This window comes from Syzygium oleosum, unplaced genomic scaffold (assembly GCF_021117445.2).
Source record: "Syzygium oleosum isolate NSW1041296 unplaced genomic scaffold, Sole_v2.1 Sole_v2.03, whole genome shotgun sequence".
Lineage (NCBI taxonomy): Eukaryota > Viridiplantae > Streptophyta > Magnoliopsida > Myrtales > Myrtaceae > Syzygium > Syzygium oleosum.
In genome coordinates this window covers 16296555-16314909 of record NW_026607487.1, presented here as the reverse complement: position 1 = coordinate 16314909, position 18355 = coordinate 16296555, and the positions used below count along the sequence as shown (strand labels likewise).

The 18355-nt window shown below is 39.1% G+C and overlaps 2 protein-coding genes across 3 annotated transcripts; both read left to right on the top strand.

Moving 5' to 3' along the window:
• The first annotated feature begins 6855 nt into the window (after window positions 1–6855).
• On the top strand, window positions 6856–10724 carry LOC115671839 (uncharacterized). Of its 2 annotated transcripts, XM_056309883.1 has the most exons (10): window positions 6856–7040; window positions 7077–7144; window positions 8554–8674; window positions 8771–8838; window positions 8954–9013; window positions 9088–9246; window positions 9667–9813; window positions 9947–10161; window positions 10248–10356; window positions 10448–10724. In XM_056309883.1, the coding sequence occupies exons 1-10, from the start codon at window positions 6950–6952 to the stop codon at window positions 10550–10552; spliced, it is 1143 nt and encodes a 380-aa protein (XP_056165858.1). In that variant the 5' UTR covers window positions 6856–6949; the 3' UTR covers window positions 10553–10724. The 2 variants fall into 2 exon arrangements, with proteins under 2 accessions (XP_056165858.1, XP_056165856.1); XM_056309881.1 differs by having other exon boundaries at window positions 6856–7144.
• A 4566-nt stretch (window positions 10725–15290) lies between these two features.
• Window positions 15291–17498, top strand: LOC115666808 (uncharacterized). Its single transcript, XM_056309884.1, has 8 exons — window positions 15291–15449; window positions 15546–15613; window positions 15728–15787; window positions 15862–16020; window positions 16441–16587; window positions 16720–16934; window positions 17022–17130; window positions 17218–17498. The coding sequence occupies exons 2-8, from the start codon at window positions 15560–15562 to the stop codon at window positions 17320–17322; spliced, it is 849 nt and encodes a 282-aa protein (XP_056165859.1). The 5' UTR covers window positions 15291–15449; window positions 15546–15559; the 3' UTR covers window positions 17323–17498.
• Window positions 17499–18355: the final 857 nt, after the last annotated feature.

The following is an 18355-nucleotide window of genomic DNA, read 5'->3' as shown; positions in this document are numbered from 1 at the left end:
TGACAAGAAAAGGATGATGAAAGGAGATGCCGAGGAAGAATTCTCAATGTTTTGTCAGATCGTCTATATGAATTTTTTGATCTTACACAAATTCCAGAGACATTTGGAATTTCTTGGAGACCAAATACAATACTGACAAACAAGGTATGGATAAATTTACTGTTCTGAAATATTTTGAATTTACCATGATTAATGGAAAATCTATCCCTAAGCAAGTGCAGCGACTTCAAATATATGTTGACAAACTCAAAGACCTTATTATTGAAGTTTCTGAACCTCTTCAAGTTATTGCAATTATTTCAAAATTACTTCCAACTTGGAATGATTATCGAAAGAAACTTCAACACGTGATTAAGAACATGATTGTGGATAATTTGATGAAAAACATTCGAATTGAGGAAGGTTCTTAGGATCCTGAGGCTAATCATGTGAAAGAAGTTGGAAATAAGATGCATTTTGTTGAGGACGGTAATATGAGCAGAGACAAAGAAAGTACTGAAATAATGGAAATATATATTTGATTCGGTGCTATTTTCATATGGATTTAAGCATAACAATGTTGATAAGTGCATTTATTCAAAATTTACCAAAGAGTGTAGAGTTGTAATCTGCTTATACGTAGATGATATGTTGATTGTTGGTACAATTATGCATTAGCATATATGAAACTAATAAGTATATATCTTTTCAATTTAGTATCAAAGTGGATAAAATATTGGCGGGGTTATGATTTAAGTCAAGGCCATTATGTGGAGAAAATTATTCAAAAATATCAGCATTTAGGAAATAAAGAATCAATATACCATATGATATGTCAATTAAATTGATAGAAAATCCTGGATGACCTTTAGCATAATTAGAATATATAGTGAAATTAGAATTACGATATATGCTATACATTGCACTAGACCGGATATAGCCTTTATTGTGCGTAAATTATCAAGATTTACTAGTTATCCTAGTACTGTGCATTGGAAGGTCATTAGTAGAATTATTGATTACTTAAAGAAAACGATACATCATGGAAGACAATAAAAAATACTAGAAGGATATTCAGATGATAGTTGGATAACTAGCACAATTGATAATAAGTTGACATTTGGATGGGTTTTCAAGTTGCAAATGGTACAGTCTCTGGGGCATCAAAGAAGCAAACTTGTATAGCTCACTCAATGATGGAATCTAAATTTATATAACTATCGATGGCTAGTAAAGAGGCTGAGAGGCTGAATGGTTGTGGAATTTACTATTGGGTATAGAGTTGTGGCCACAACCAATGGCAATCATGTCTTTACGTTGTGATAATGGGGCAATTATGTTTAGGGCACACAGGTAAAATATACAATGGATAATTTAGATATATTAGTTTGCAACATGAGTATGTTTGACAGTTGATTACTAATGGAATTATTTCGGCAACTTATGTTTGGACAAATAGTAACTTGGTCAATCCATTCACTAATGGACTCTTGAGAAGTTTAGTTAGTAGTCCTGCCAATCGATAATAATCAAGTATAATGGAAACCAAACTTTATCATTTCTAGCAAAATTGTTGAAGTTCAATCGGTAACAAGTTATTGTATCTTAACAGTGATCGAGAATTGGGGCACAAGATTAGTACTCATGGAAAGTTAGGAGGATGAGTGTAAGAAAACATTTTTAATGAAGTTTAAGGTTTTAACAAGGCAATGATATGGTAATGAGTTAGAAACTTCACCTATATGAACATAAGAAGTAGTGCCGCTTCTAAAAAAAGTCGGATGAACTTTTATAAATGTTCATGAATGCAGAAGGAAGCATAAGGCCATAAAAAGTGCCAAGGCATAGGAAATTTCTAACAGAATGTGTGTAAATTTATTTGTGTGATAATTCGATTAACAATTGGAATCATGGTTCAAAATTTTATCAACCACTGATTTCGTTAATGGAATTGTTTACAAATTGAAAGTTCAAATCTTAACAAATATTATAACAAACTATTACAACAAACTAACGCTCTGTTCGTTTGGCGGAAAATATTCTTCCGAAAAATATTTTCCGGGTTTTCCGGTGTTCGGTGGGCAGAAAACGTTTTCTGTGAGAAAATATTTTCCTTCCCCCCCTCACAAAATAGCCTAAGTCTACGGAAAATGACTTCCGCTTCTTCAAAAGCGGAAATCATTTTCCGAGCTTCTTCTTCTTCTTCTTCACTAAGGTCGCCAGCCGCCGCCGTCGCCGCCGCCGGTCGCCGCCGCCGGTCGCCCGGCCGCCGGCAACCGCGCCGCCGCCGTACGCCGGACGTTAGCCGTCGGTCGCCGGCCGCCGCCACATGCCGTCGCCGCCGGACGCCGCCGCCTCCGCCGAACGCCGGAGCTTAGCGATCGGTCGCCGGTGCCGCCGCCGTCGGTCGCCGCCGCCGGTTGCCGGCCGCCGGACGCCGCCGCCGGTCGCCGGTCGCCGGCGAAAAATATTTTCCGAAACTTTTTCATATTGGTCGCCGAACACCGGAAAATTATGTTCCGGGAAAACATTTTCCAGGAAAATAACTTCCGGGAAAATATTTTCCAAAAGGAGAATATTTTCCGCCAAACGAACGGAGCCTAAGTGAAGGATTGTTGAAATAGTTTGTTGGACATGAAAAGAGGTGATTGTTGGACATGAAAAGGGGTGATTGTTGGATATGAAAAGAAATTATTATCGACATGAAGAGATGTGATGGCTAATTATGAAAAGTGGTGATAGTAGGGATAAGGTATATATTTCCAAGAAATGTGTTGATTGATTGTCTTTTAATATGACCAATTCATACATTGTACAATACACATGTTCTAGAATAGTAACATCTCTTCTGCATAACTATCTTTTCTTCACAATATTCTCTATTATTTTTCTCTTTTCACACACAAGTTTGATAACACATTCAAGGTGAAATTTCAAGAAATAAATTGAGCGATTGATGAACTCATTTCTCGATGACTTTGGTGTATATACTAGAGGTATATTTATTATAAACCGAGCAACAATAATAGTGGAGGCAAATAATATCTTAAGACAGTGATTATCATTACGCATCAAAGTATCAAATATATATAACTACTGCTCTATCTTTATATGCAATCAAATTTCTCCAACGAATATTGATTATCACCTTTTATCATATAACCATCACATCACTTTACATCCTCTATATCCAAAACTAAAACTATCACTCTGCATCTTCTTAGGATAAAATCTTACAAAAAAAATTATAGATATGTCCGTGATTCACATTCTTACCCAAATTCCAAATCCTAATTTCTCAAAATCCTACAACTTACAAAAGAGCAATGCTAGATTATTAAGACTAGTTAACAAAATTGATTTACTGTAGTGATTTGTTAGATTTGCAAGTGTGCCTTTAAACAAACTCATCATATTCAACGGTCAAAAACAATTTGACACATCATTTTGTAAATCAATTTTGCAAACCAATTTAGTAAATCTAATATTTGTCCACATAAAGTCCTAACCTCTCTCCACACTCGCGATCACCGCCCTCCATTGCCTCTGTTAGAATATTTAAATAATAAACTACGCCTTTATTTAACAGCTTAAGTTTTTAGAACAGTTGGCAGTAGTCTTACAAAATCTCACATGGTATCAGAGCAGCAGTTTCTGAGTTCAAATCTTTCCAAGCCCCTATTTGTCTTCCTAATTATATATTTCCACGCTTTAGGCTTAGGCCAAAGTCTAGCCTACGCGTAAGGTGGAGTATTTAGAACAGTCGGCAATAGTCCCACAAAATCTCACATGATAGTAGAGCAGCAGTTTTTGAGTTCAAATCTTTCCGGACCCCTATTTGCCTTCATAATTATATATTTTCATGCTTTAGGCTTAGGTCAAAGTCTAGCCTACACGTAAGGTGGAGTACTAGGATTTTAAATAATAAAACACGCTTTCATCTAACGGCTTAAGCAATTAGAACAGTCGGCAGTGGTCCCTCCAACTGTTGTCTCCACCGTCAAGTTGGCCTCTCTCCATTACTCTCCACTATCGAGGTTGTCCAAGCCTTGATGCAGCTTGTGATCTCGATCTAATTAAGGTCGCTAGCAACCATAGATGTTCTTAGATCAGGGTCACCACACCGTGGGGATGATGATTCGAGGTCGTCCCCAAGAGAGACAAAAACGCAAAGAAGACACAATTTAAGGAAATTAGGTTGTCGATACTATTTTATCCCCTTATCATTTCCAAAAAAAAAACTTGCTCATTGCTGAATCTTTATTCTAACCTGATGAATCAGGCTTCAACATGTAACATCGGTTATCATTTCATAACCACCTTGGGCAAGATGCATATTCATGTGACCCTAAAACCAGGATGCTTTCTCTCTCTTTTAGACTGGGGTAAATGACATAAAAGGTCCATGAAATTTGATCCAATATGCAATGTGTTCGATGAACTATAAATTTGTTCAATGCGATCCATGAACTTTAGCTCAACGTGTAATGTCGCCCACAAACTTTTAATTTGTTCAATATAGTCCGTGAACTTTTAGTACATGTTTAATTTAATTACTGAACTGTATGAAAATATTTAATTCTTTTGAACTTGAATTGATGGAAGGGCAACACTGAACATTTTTCATACAGTCTAGGGACTAAATTGAATATGTACCAAAAATTTAGGGATCACATTGAATAAATTAAAAGTTCAGGGATGATGTTCAGGGATTACGTTGAACAAATTTAAAGTTCGGAGATTATATTTCACATTGAGTCAAAGTTGAAGAACCGTTTTGATCATTATCTCTTTAGACTACTCACTCCATGTCTCACGCATTACGAAGAAATGAAGAATGAAATTGTTCGGTGGAGAACAAGCAACGATATTGGTTCCTTCCTCTACTTTTTCCTCACGTTTGCGTGTCGATCGGGCCCTAAGAAATTGATACGAAGAGCTGATGGTCTTTTCGATGGAGACTTCGATTCCTGAAGACTGACTTCGATGCATCAGCAGAGCCAATGACCGACTTGGTGTTTGGTCCATCAAGACTTTCGATGCATTAACATCGTTTCACCAATCCCTTTACGGGCTTTACGGCGAAATTCACTCCGACGACCTGGAATTTCGAGTCTATGGACTTCTCTCACAGGAGGGTCTTTCGGGCTTTGCACAAGGAAGCTTCTCTTTGCTAAGGCAGAGGCAATCTCGGAACAATTTCCAGGAGATCTAAAATGCATGTGTCTGGAGACAACAAACTGTTGTCCATGTCAGGTTGGCATCTCTCCATCTCTCTCTCGATTGGTGTATCCGACTTGACTACACTGAGGTTAGAAGATTAAGTTTGAGGGAAAGGTTTTTTCAGGAAATTATTTTTCCGACTTTCGAGTAGGTTTTTTTGGTCAAATACTTGGATGTTGAAAAATTAATTGATTTACGAAAAATATGTTTCATTGACTGAAAAATAACAAGTTTAAATTTTGGTAAAACGTCTTCCCTTCTTAACAAGAAGGAAATCGATTTTCCTAAACCACTAAATAAAAAAAACTAATCATTTTTATTTTCATAGAAAAATTTTTCTCTCATTATGAAGTTTTCAATAAACAATACATATATTACAAATCTCCTTCTCGAGCGACCCTAGAGATTCGGGTCGAGTTTATTTTCGTTTACAAATATTTCGGGGTAAGCGATTCCAGCCTTCCAAGGTTGGTCCAAGTTCCCTACATATTCTGAAACTTGGAATTTACTCTGTCAATCGGTTCCACAGCTCGGGAATCGACAACTTTCTTTATTTTTGTTTCATTTTTTCTTTCTTTTTTTTGGTTTCATTTTTAGTTAAGTAAGAAGAAAGTGAACACAACAAAAATCCTCATTTGTCAATAGCAACAATCCATAAAAGATACACGTAAAAAAAATAAAGGGAAAATTCCAAATAAGGACCTGAAGTGGCCAAATCGTCTCAAATAAATGCATGAAGTGGTAAAATCATCTCAAATAAGGATCTTTGGCCGGCCGGTAACTATTCTATCGTCGAAAAAGGGGCATTTTTGTCAAAAAAATTATAAGTATATTTTTTTGATTTTTTTTACTTTATTTTTCTTTTCCTTTTCTTTTCCTTTTCCTTTTCGTTTTCCTTTTCCTTTTTTCTTTTTCCTTTTTTCTTCTTCCCTCCTCAGTCTTCACTGCGCCTGGCTGGCAACCTTCGCCGACCTCAGGCGAGGGTTTCCCTTGCCGGCGTCGGGCGAGAGTCGCCCTCGCCCGGGCTAGCGAGGGCAAGCTGGCGAGGGTGACCCTCGCCAGCCCAGGCAAGGGCCGCCCTCGCCGGCCCAAGCAAGGGCGGTCCTCACCCAACACCGGCAATGGCGACTCTCTCCCGACGTCGGCGAGGGCGGCTCTTGCTGTCGCCGACCCCAGCGATGGCCGGTGAAGGGAAAAGGGAAAAAAAAGGAAAAAGGAAAAGGAAAAGAAAAAAACTGAAAAAGGAAAAAAGAAAGAAAAAAAGGAAAAAGAATTCAAAAAAGTAAAATACGATAAATAACCTTCGGCAGGCGAGGTCAGGTTCTGCTTTGAGATTGATATAGCCACTTCAGACCCTCATTTGAGACTAAAGGTTCACATCGGGCCCTTATTTAAAAAAATAATGACATTTCAAGTCTTTATTTGACACAATATCCACTTCATGCCCTCATTTGATAAAATGAAGGTACTTCAAGTCCTTATTTGGAATTTTTCCTAAAATAAACAATAGAAAGTTCAAAACATGTAATGGCGGTTCATGATTTTCCAGTTCAATTCTTACCCAAAAACCGGCAATCGAGAATCGGACCAATAATCTCGAGAACCTGGAATCGGATCGGCTCATATGGCCACTTCTTGGACTGGACACATACTCATCCCTACAAATATATCCCTTCCCTCTAAAGGAGGGGAACCACTGCTTGAAGCAAAGGGTAAAGTTTTCCAGGTTGAAGCTGTCGCAAACGCTATGGACCCATCGAATCAAACCCCGCCTTCCCCGCCGGTCGCGCATCCTCCGCCGCAGGCGCCGCCGCCGCCGCCGCAGCAGCAGCCGCAGCAGCAGCCACACCAGCAGCCGCAGCGGCAGCCGCAGCGCCCTCCTCCCGATCAAGGCTCAGGCTTTCTCACCGTCCTCTTGTCCTTCGTCGCCATCGCGCTCTTTGTACCTAAACTCTCCCTCCCTCACTCCCTCGGTCGCTCGCTCGCTCTTTCAGGCCTTTTCACAAACACTTTCGCGATCACAAAATGTGCACTGCCGTAGTTCCTCTCTGATGCTTTCCGCGATTCCATGTGCTTGTTTCTAGCTCTTGTCATTTCACTTGCTGGTTTCTCTAGATCTACTGTTTGAATTTGGTCCCAGTTGCTTCATCGATCATGTCGACGATTCTCTGTTTGTTGCTAAAATAGCTAGGCGAGGGTTGTGTAACTCGTGTGTACTGTATAGTGGAAACCCTTTTGAGTTTCTCACTGCCGTCACTGACAGTGGCGTGCCTCTTTTGTGGGTTAATTGCTAGAGATGGTGACAGAATGTTGCACTAATGACCGAACATTCCACTGAAATGACGCTTAAGATGCTGATCATCTGATAAATTTGAGACCCACTTCGCCATATTTCTTGGATTTGAATGTCTAAGTTTTTCGTTGAGTTCTAGGTGGCTTAGGGTTTACTGTAGTCACCCATGATGTTATATTCTAGAGTCTCAAGGTTCTTAAACTTGTTTACATCTTCGTCGGCAAATCTCTTGTTGAGTGACATCATGATTTGGGTTTAGTCTCAATCTATTTAGACCATGTAGTCTTAACCTAATGCACCTGGCTCATTTCCATCTAAGTTCCTGAATTAGAGATGATGATAAGGCTAAAACTAAGGAAAGGGAAACAATAGAAAGTTCTTACAGGTGTTTCCTTATTGCACAGCAGTAATATGTGGTGAAGAATATTATTACTCTTAAGATATACCATTAAGTATGCGAAGGTTTTGGAGATTTCTTGAGGCATTCTGATGTATTATCATACGCGATGTTGACAGTACACACTCTGATCAGCCAAGGGCAACTGGAATTTCTCATGTTTGAGGCATTCACATGCAAAGTTTACGCGTCTGTGTTGAAGCTTTTGGTGACTGGTTCAGTTTTTTTCTGCATCTATTCAATGGATGAGATGAGGAATATGCTAGAATAATAAATGAGAAGAAATCTTAGAGAAACTAAGTTTGTAATTGAGCTAAGCTTTCCAAATTAGTGTTGTGCAGCAGCCTCTTGCTGACTCATGCTGTGGAGAAGTTGTCGTTTGGTGCACGGTGTCTGCTCGTATCATAACATGTTCGAAAGAAGCCTTTATTTTTCTTCCAAAAGAAAACGAAAGGAAAAAAAAAGTTGAAAAGTGAATACTTTGTCATTCCATGTTGAAGTGGAAGCAGTACTTTTAATCTCTTTTGGTTTCGGTTTTCAGACACTCTTGCCGCATGTCACAGCATTTGTTGAAAAATGATAAAGCTTTGTCAAGCTAGAATATGCGCTTCAATTGGTGGTGTTCATGAGAGACTAACAGTGTATCATGGCTTAATTACAGATCCTTATTCCATCCTCGTCAAGCTTCAAAAACAGCTTTAGTATTCTTCATCAAGTGCCAGAAGGCCATGTTGGTGTATATTGGAGAGGTGGTGCGCTACTTAAAACGATTACAGATCCAGGTACGGCTGTGCACCTCTTTTGGCTAAAGGTTTTTGATCCATGCTTGCTGGCATAGGATTCATTGGATTCTTGCGGTGCTCATTTTTATTTTTCAGGCTTTCATCTAAAGATGCCCTTCGTAACTCACTATGAGCCTGTTCAAGTGACCCTCCAGACAGATCAGGTTGTGCTTCCAGTTTCCATGCATACGGCTGTTTGCTTGTATTTAGCTATGTAATTTCTTGTCGACTTAATGTTTATTTCGGCTTGCATTTCCTTTTCTGGGTCCCTATATGCAGGTGAGGGATATTCCATGTGGCACTAAAGGAGGTGTTATGATAAATTTCGAGAAAATAGAGGCAAGTCTTTTGCGTTGTTCAACTTTATGTGTTTACCGTGATGTCTTTTCTAATTTGTGCATTGGCTATTACAGGTTGTTAATCGCCTCCGCAAGGATTATGTGTATGAGACACTGCTCAATTACGGAGTGCAATATGACAACACTTGGATTTATGACAAAATCCATCATGAAATCAATCAGTTCTGCAGTTCTCATTCCCTGCAGCAAGTTTACATTGATGTGTTTGATCAGGTAAGCGAGGATACTATCCAGGCATCCTGCATATAGACGGAGAGTGGAGAGAGCACTTACATTTACCAAGGGACATGTCGCCTGCTCACTGGCTCTTTCCTTATAGTGTTTCACCTGGGCCTTTTTACCGGGTATCCTTGATACTATCGATGCATCCTGCATCTAGACTGAGAGTTGACAGAGCACTTACAATTACCAGGGAACATGTCATCCGCACACTAGCTCTTTCCTTATGGTGGTTTCACCTGGGCCTTATGACCGGGTGTCCTATATATCTTTGTTTTTCTTGCAGCCATACTATCTGAAGGGGATGTTTCTTATCTTTGTTATATAATTTCCATTGTTTACTAAATGCCATCTACGTGCTGGCTTAAATTAATATGGATTCATTGACCAAACTGTCGAGTTAAACATTTATAGATCGATGAAAAGATGAAAGATGCTCTTCAAGGTGATTGCACTAGATATGCCCCAGGCATTGAAATAATTAGTGTCCGTGTAACTAAGCCTGCTATTCCAGAAAGTATAAGGCGCAATTTTGAGCAGATGGAAGAGGAGCGTACAAAGGTACACTGATTCTAAAAAAAAAAAGAGTTCTTGATTGCTAAGTTGTTGTTTAAGACAAAATAATAATTATAGTACCTAGGAATTCTACATTGGTTGAATGAGTAGAAGTCCATGACCAAGGTGCTCTGTACAGGTCTTAATTGCTATTGAGAAACAAAAGGTTGCTGAGAAAGAAGCAGACACAATGAAGAAGATGGCTATAAGTGAAGCTGAAAAGAATGCCAATGTTAGCAAGATAGTCATGGAACAAAAGTTAATGGAGAAAGACAGTGCCAGAAGGCAGCAGGAAATAGAGAACCAAATGTACCTGGCTCGTGAGAAGAGTCTGGCAGATGCCGATTTCTATCGGTGAGATTATCCTCTTCTCTTTAGCACTGTTGATTGTTGACCAAAAAGATCATAATTGACTGCTGTTATGTGATTTTGATGCACAGTCTATTGAGGGAAGCCGAAGCAAACAAGTTGAAGCTCACACCTCAGTTTCTTGAGCTGAAATTCATAGAGGCAATTGCTGGTAACACCAAGATTTTCTTTGGGGACAAGGTATGAAGCTCTCTCTCTCTCTCTCTCTCTCTCTCTCTCTCTCTCTCTCTCTCTCTCTCTCTCTAAGCTTCGCCAACGGCTTTGCCTGCAGGTACCGAATATGGTTTTGGACCAGAGGTTGCTGGGGAACTTTTTGCAGAATGTGTCTAAGGAGGTATCTAGGGTAGCCTCCAGAGATGGCATCTCAGACACATAAGGCCCTGCGAAAACAAGTCCCAACTTTCCGGTGTTCTTTTAGTTTGTTTTTGTGTTGCCTCAGTAATGTCTTTTGAGTTGTGGGAAAGTGGGATTACAAGTGTGAGACGTGTGGCACCAACTTCAAAACTGGCACCGGATAGAATGGTTGATATTTGTACGTTTGTAATTTCCTTTTAGGTGTGGCATGAAAACCATTCTGATTTTGTCCAGAACTGATTTTTTGTTCTCAGAATCAGTTTTGGACCAGAAACCCGTTTGGTAACGTAATTTCATTTTTCTATTTCTGGGACAAGTTTGCTTCCAAAACTGATTCTGAAACCAGAAATGAGAACAAAAAAAAAGTTGATTTTTCATTTCTGGAACAAAAGTGAGAACCATTTCTGAGGAATTCATTTTCTTCAACACACATATTCATATGGAAGTCACGATCTTTGAGGTGAGAAAAAAAAGTAAAAAATCAAAAATTTCAAAACTTAACGGAATGGTTTAGAATCTGTGGCTACCCATTTTCAGTGAAATTTAAATTTTTTTAGGTACCGAAAAAAATAAATAAAAATAAAAAATAAAAAATTTCATAAAATGGCTTAGAAAACCTATGGTCACCCACTTTGAGCAAAATTTAATTTTTTTAGTTGCCAAAAAAAAATAAAAAATTCTAAAATTTAAAAATTTCACAGAATATCTTAGAATATCTGTGGCCACCCAATTTGAGCGAAATTTTATTTTTTTAGGTGCCCAAAAAAATAAAAAAAAAAAAAGCAAAAAATCAAAAATTTCAAAACTTCACAGAATGGCTTAGAATACTTGTGACCATCCACTTTGAGTGAAATTTAAATTTTTTTAGGTGCCGAAAAAAATAAAAAATTTCAAAACTTCACAGAATAGCTTAAAATACCTGTGGCCACCCACTTTGAGTGAAATTTAAATTTTTTTATATGCCAAAAAAAATAAAAATAAGCAAAAAAGTAAAAATTTCAAAACTTTACAGAATGGCTTAAAATACCTGTGGCCACCAACTTTGAGCGAAATTTTATTTTTTTAGGTGCCGAAAAAAATAAAAAAATAAAAATTTAAAACTTCACAAAATGGCTTAGAATATCTGTGGCCATCCACTTTAAGCGAAATTTAAATTTTTTTAGGTGCCGAAAAAAATAAAAAACTTCACATAATTGCTTAGAATACCTGTGGCCACCCACTTTGAGTGAAATTTAATTTTTTTTAGGTGTCGAAAAAAAAATTAAAATAAGCAAAAAAGAAAAATTTTCAAAACTTCACAGAGTGGCTTATAATACATGTGGCCATCCACTTTGAGTGAAATTTAATTTTCTTTAGGAACCAAAAAAAATCAAAAAAAAATCAAAAATACCATTTGGGCATCTAAAAAAAATTAAATTTTACTCAAAGTGGGTGGCTAGAGGTATTGTAAGTCATTCTGTGAAGTTTTGAAATTTTTGATTTTTTATGTTTTTTTTCACCTAAAAATATTTAAATTTCACTCAAAATGGATGGCCACATGTATTCTAAGTCATTCTGTGAAGTTTTGAAATTTTTGACTTTTTATGTTTTTTTCACCTAAAAATATTTAAATTTCACTCAAAGTGGATGGCCACATGTATTCTAAGTCATTATGTGAAGTTTTGAAATTTTTTATTTTTTGATTTTTTTTCACTTCCAAAAATTAAAATTTCACTCAAAGTGGGTGGCCACAGGTATTCTAAGCCATTCTGTAAAGTTTTGAAATTTTTGAGTTTTTGAATTTTTTTGGGCACCTTAAAAAATTTAAATTTCACTCAAAGTGGGTGGCCACACGTATTCTAAACTATTCTGTGAAGTTTTGAAATTTTTGATTTTTTGATTTTTTTTGGGCACCTAAAAAAATTTAAATTTCACTAAAAGTGGGTGGCCACAGGTATTCTAAGTAATTCTGTGAAGTTTTGAAATTTTTGATTTCTTGATTTTTTTTGAAAAAATTCAACAAATTTCCTATTTTCCCGAAATCTAAAATTTTTTTATTTTCTCGACATTTTGATGATTTTTTCTGGAATTTTTCAATTTTTTGGGATTTTTCTGTAATTTTTTAAAGATTTTTATGAATTTTTCGGATTTTTTATTATTTTTATTCCATTTCTAAAAAAATGGATTTTTGTTCCTGGAAATAGAATTTTCTGTTGTTTATCAAACGGGTTTTTATTTCAGGAAATAGAAATTTTGTGCTGTTATCAAACGGGTTTCTGTTCTAGAAATAGAAATTTTTTGTCATTATCAAACGGGTTTTTTTTCTCAGAAACTCATCCAAGAACCAGAAATAGAAAAATCTATTTCTGGTTCAGGAACTCATTCCGGAACAGAATGGTTATCATTCGCTACCTTAGTGTCACTGCAATGACTGCACAAGTAATGAATTTCATAAATGACTTCCTCCATAAATGTTATCTGTGAGGTTAGCACATTGGAGAGAGCATGTGAAAGGTGTTAAGTGAAATTTCAAATAAGGGCCTAAAGTGAACTTTGTTAAATAAAGGCTTGAAATGTTCTCATTTTTTCAAATAAAGGCTTAAAGTGAATCTTGTCTCAAATAAGGCTTTGAAATGGTCATCTTTGTTTAAAAAAAGGTCTAATCTCACCAAAGTCAAGGCATTTTCGACTTTTAATTTTTTTGATTTTTTTTCTTTTTGGGTTTTTTTCCCATAAAAGCAAGCTAAAGTTAAAAAAAAAATAAAACAAAACAAAAGGGAGCTCTCCCCGCCAATGGCCGCCGCCCCATCGTCGGTGGGGCGACAACCATGGCTAGCGGGGTCGCCAACCAGAGGTGAGGGCCACCACGAGAGGGTCGAGCGACCCTCTCCCAGATCTGGGTGAGGGCACTGGCCCTTGCCCCAGTCTGGGCAAGCATCGCCGGCCCTCGCCCAAGTCTGGGAGAGGGCCGCCGGACCTGTGTGAGGGCTGGCGGCCCTCCCGCAAACCTGGGCGAAGGCTGGCAAACCTCCCGCAGACTTGGGCGAGGGCCGGCGACACTCGCCCAGACTGGGGCGAGGGCCTGGGAGAGGGTCGCCCGACCTTCCTTGTTCTGGCTAGGGCCACCAGGCTCTTGCTTCTAGTTGGCGAGGGTTGCCAGCCCTCATTGAGGCGTCAGCAACCCTGTTAGCCATGGCTGTCGCCCCACTAGCTATGGGGCGGCGTTCACAGGTTAGGGAGGGTCTTGTTTTTTTTTTTTTTTTTAACTTTTTAAATTTAATTTAACTCAAAATTATATTAAAATTATTTTTGGACGAAAATACCCTTGATTGGTCAAAAAATTTGGCCGGCCAGGGGGGTCAAGCCTTTATTTGAAATTATTATAGCCACTTCAGGCCATTATTTGAGAAAATAAGGTTCACAAGATCCACTTCATGCCTTTATTTGGAATTTTCCCTAATATCAACCTTTAAGTTACATCCTTGTTTGGCGCACAGAAGCTCCTCAATTTTACTTGCAATTTCTTCTGGAAAGTCTGCCCGTGAGACAATCAGCGTCTTACGTTCTTTACGTTCTTTGGTAGTGGTCACTAACTTAACAGTGATAAAGCAATATTTTTGCAATTTGAACAATAAGGTTGTTTTAAGTATTCCAGGAAGATGTTTTAGATGCCATTTCCAATCGCGCAATGTGCACATTCAGCATCAAACACTCTCCGGCTCGAGCATGCCTTTCTCCTTAGTGAAGAGGAGGCCACAAGGTTCAATGTCAAACGGTAGGTTATGGTAATATAAAAAGGGGCAAAAGCCACCATAAAATCTATACTGCGTCTGCTATAACATATTTAACCTAAACTTTTTTTCCATGACACCAAAAATTCCAAACTTATACCTGTGACACATTTACAATCCATTTAAGTTTTATTAATGAGAACTTCAAAAATTTGCCTACATAAACGACATTAAGCAAACAATGCCCACATGATCTAAATGAAATAAAAATGACGTTTTGATAAAAAAATATCTCGACAAAGGTTTAATGTGTCACGTAAATACAAATTTGGGGTAAATGTGTCATATTATGTATATTTTGAGTTTTTTCATGTCGCAAAAAAGGTAACTGTGTCATAGCTTGAGGTTTTTTTTTCCAAAAAAAAAAATAGTCATTAGTCGAAGGAAGGAGCGAAAGGACCAAAATCGCTCACTTTGCCAATTCTCATCACCATGCAAGTATGGGTTGCAGTAGAGTTGAGATGATCAGCCCAACCTCTGTAATCAGATCATCCAAACACGGGGGATACTTGATGACACATACATGAAACATTGCAACACGTAAAGTAAATGGTATCTTGTCACCAAGAAAGCCCCGAAATCCTGTATCGTATTACCCCGATACAGTCGAACAATCACCTAGCACCCGTGCCGGTACACGCGAAAGAATTCACACCCCACCTAATGCCATTAGAGCAAACGCTATCCAATTTAACAAACACACGACATCCACAGGAACCACCCGTGCAACTGCGCACCCACCAGAATTCAAACGCTACTTTGGCGGTATGCCGGGACAATCGAAGGCAAACTACATCTCAGCAATACGGAAGAAAACGAAAGGAAAAAAAAGTTGAAAAGTGAATACTTTGTCATTCTATGTTGAAGTGGAAGCAGTACTTTTAATCTCTTTTGGTTTCGGTTTTCAGACACTCTTGCAGCATGTCACAGTATTTGTTGAAAAATGATAAAGCTTTGTCAAGCTAGAATATGTGCTTCAATTGGTGGTGTTCATGAGAGACTAACAGTGTATCATGGCTTAATTACAGATCCTTATTCCATCCTCGTCAAGCTTCAAAAACAGCTTTAGTATTCTTCATCAAGTGCCAGAAGGCCATGTTGGTGTATATTGGAGAGGTGGTGCGCTACTTAAAACGATTACAGATCCAGGTACGGCTGTGCACCTCTTTTGGCTAAAGGTTTTTGATCCATGCTTGCTGGCATAGGATTCATTGGATTCTTGCGGTGCTCATCTTTATCTTTCAGGCTTTCATCTAAAGATGCCCTTCGTAACTCACTATGAGCCTGTTCAAGTGACCCTCCAGACAGATCAGGTTGTGCTTCCAGTTTCCATGCATACGGCTGTTTGCTTGTATATAGCTATGTAATTTCTTGCGACTTAATGTTTATTTCGGCTTGCATTTCCTTTTCTGGGTCCCTATATGCAGGTGAGGGATATTCCATGTGGCACTAAAGGAGGTGTTATGATAAATTTTGAGAAAATAGAGGCAAGTCTTTTGAGTTGTTTAACTTTATGTGTGTACCGTGATGTCTTTTCTAACTTGTGCATTGGCTATTACAGGTTGTTAATCGCCTCCGCAAGGATTATGTGTATGAGACACTGCTCAATTACGGAGTGCAATATGACAACACTTGGATTTATGACAAGATCCATCATGAAATCAATCAGTTCTGCAGTTCTCATTCCCTGCAGCAAGTTTACATTGATGTGTTTGATCAGGTAAGCGAGGATACTATCCAGGCATCCTGCATATAGACGGAGAGTGGAGAGAGCACTTACATTTACCAAGGGACATGTCGCCTGCTCACTGGCTCTTTCCTTATAGTGTTTCACCTGGGCCTTTTTACCGGGTATCCTTGATACTATCAATGCATCCTGCATCTAGACCGAGAGTGGACAGAGCACTTACAATTACCAGGCAACATGTCATCCGCACACTAGGTCTTTCCTTATGGTGGTTTCACCTGGGCCTTATGACCGGGTGTCCTATATATCTTTGTTTTTCCTGCAGCCATACTATCTGAAGGGGATGTTTCTTATCTTTGTTATACAATTTCCATTGTTTACTAAATGCCATCTACGTGCTGGCTTAAATTAATATGGATTCATTGACCAAACTGTCGAGTTAAACATTTATAGATCGATGAAAAGATGAAAGATGCTCTTCAAGGTGATTGCACTAGATATGCCCCAGGCATTGAAATAATTAGTGTCCGTGTAACTAAGCCTGCTATTCCAGAAAGTATAAGGCGCAATTTTGAGCAGATGGAAGAGGAGCGTACAAAGGTACACTGATTCTAAAAAAAAAAGAGTTCTTGATTGCTAAGTTGTTGTTTAAAACAAAATAATAATTATAGTACCTAGGAATTCTACATTGGTTGAATGAGTAGAAGTCCATGACCAAGGTGCTCTGTACAGGTCTTAATTGCTATTGAGAAACAAAAGGTTGCTGAGAAAGAAGCAGACACAATGAAGAAGATGGCTATAAGTGAAGCTGAAAAGAATGCCAATGTTAGCAAGATAGTCATGGAACAAAAGTTAATGGAGAAAGACAGTGCCAGAAGGCAGCAGGAAATAGAGAACCAAATGTATCTGGCTCGTGAGAAGAGTCTGGCAGATGCCGATTTCTATCGGTGAGATTATCCTCTTCTCTTTAGCACTGTTGATTGTTGACCAAAAAAGATCGTAATTGACTGCTGTTATGTGCTTTTGATGCACAGTCTATTGAAGGAAGCCGAAGCAAACAAGTTGAAGCTCACACCTCAGTTTCTTGAGCTGAAATTCATAGAGGCAATTGCTGGTAACACCAAGATTTTCTTTGGGGACAAGGTATGAAGCTCTCTCTCTCTCTCTCTCTCTCTCTCTCTCTCTCTCTCTCTCTCTCTCTCTAAGCTTCGCCAATGGCTCTGCCTGCAGGTACCGAATATGGTTTTGGACCAGAGGTTGCTGGGGAACTTTTTGCAGAATGTGTCTAAGGAGGTGTCTAGGGTAGCCTCCAGAGATGGCATCTCAGACACATAAGGCCCTGCGAAAACAAGTCCCAACTTTCGGGTGTTCTTTTAGTTTGGTTGTGTTGCCTCAGTCATGTCTTTTGAGTTGTGGGGAAGTGGGATTACAAGTGTGAGAAGTGTGGCACCAACTTCAAAACTGGCACTGGCTAGAACGGTTGATAAATGTACGTTTGTAATTTCCTTTTAGTGTCAATGCCATGACTGCACAAGTAATGAATTTCATACATGACTTCCTCTATAAATGTTATCCGTGAGGTTAGCACATTCGAGAGAGCACGTGAAAGGTGTTGAGCGAAATTTTAAATAAGAGCTTGAAGTGAGCCTTGTCAAAGAAGTGCTTGAAATGCTCTTCATTTTTTCAAATAAAGGCCTAAAGTAAATTTTGTCTCAAATAAGGGTTTGAAGTGGTCATCTCAGTCCAAAAAAAGGTATAACCTCACCGGAGTCAAGGCATTTTCGTCTTTTAATTTTTTTTTCTTTTCCATAAAAAACAAACTTAAAAAAAGAAGCTAAAGTTGAAAAAAACAAAAGGGAGCACTACCTCGCCAATGGCAGTCGCCCCATCGTCGGTGGGGCGGCGGCCATGGATGGCGGGGTTGCCGACTGGAGGCGAGGGCCACCACGGGAGGGTCAGGCGTCTCTCTCCTAGACTTGGGCGAGGGGCGCCAACCCTTGCCCCGGTCTGGGCAAGCGTCGCCGGCCCTCGCCCAGGTCTGGGAGAGGGCCGCTAGACCTGTGCGAGGGCCAGCGGCCCTCCCGCAGACTTGGGCAAGGGCCGGTGACACTCACCCAAACTGGAGCGAGGGTCACCCGACCCTCCCGATTCTAGCCAGGGCCTCCCGGTTCTAGCCAGGGCCACCAGGCTCTCACCTCTGGTTGGTGAGGGTTGCCAGCCCTCACTGAGTCGTCAGTAACCCTATCAGCCCTGGCTGCCACCCCACCAACTATGGGGCGGCGACCACAAGCAAGGAAGGGCTAGCCCCTTCCCCTTGTTTTTTTTTTTTTCAAAAAAAAAACTTTTTTTTAAAATTTAATTTAACTCA

Bases quoted from the DNA above. Each gene is read 5' to 3' on its own strand.
- LOC115671839 (XM_056309881.1), top strand. From the start codon at position 6,950: ATGGACCCATCGAATCAAACCCCGCCTTCCCCGCCGGTCGCGCATCCT. The intron at 9,814-9,946 runs GTACACTGATTC...TGCTCTGTACAG, and splicing joins TGGAAGAGGAGCGTACAAAG to GTCTTAATTGCTATTGAGAA. The intron at 10,357-10,447 runs GTATGAAGCTCT...CTTTGCCTGCAG, and splicing joins AGATTTTCTTTGGGGACAAG to GTACCGAATATGGTTTTGGA.
- LOC115666808 (XM_056309884.1), top strand. From the start codon at position 15,560: ATGCCCTTCGTAACTCACTATGAGCCTGTTCAAGTGACCCTCCAGACA. The intron at 15,788-15,861 runs GCAAGTCTTTTG...TGGCTATTACAG, and splicing joins TAAATTTTGAGAAAATAGAG to GTTGTTAATCGCCTCCGCAA. The intron at 16,021-16,440 runs GTAAGCGAGGAT...AAACATTTATAG, and splicing joins ACATTGATGTGTTTGATCAG to ATCGATGAAAAGATGAAAGA.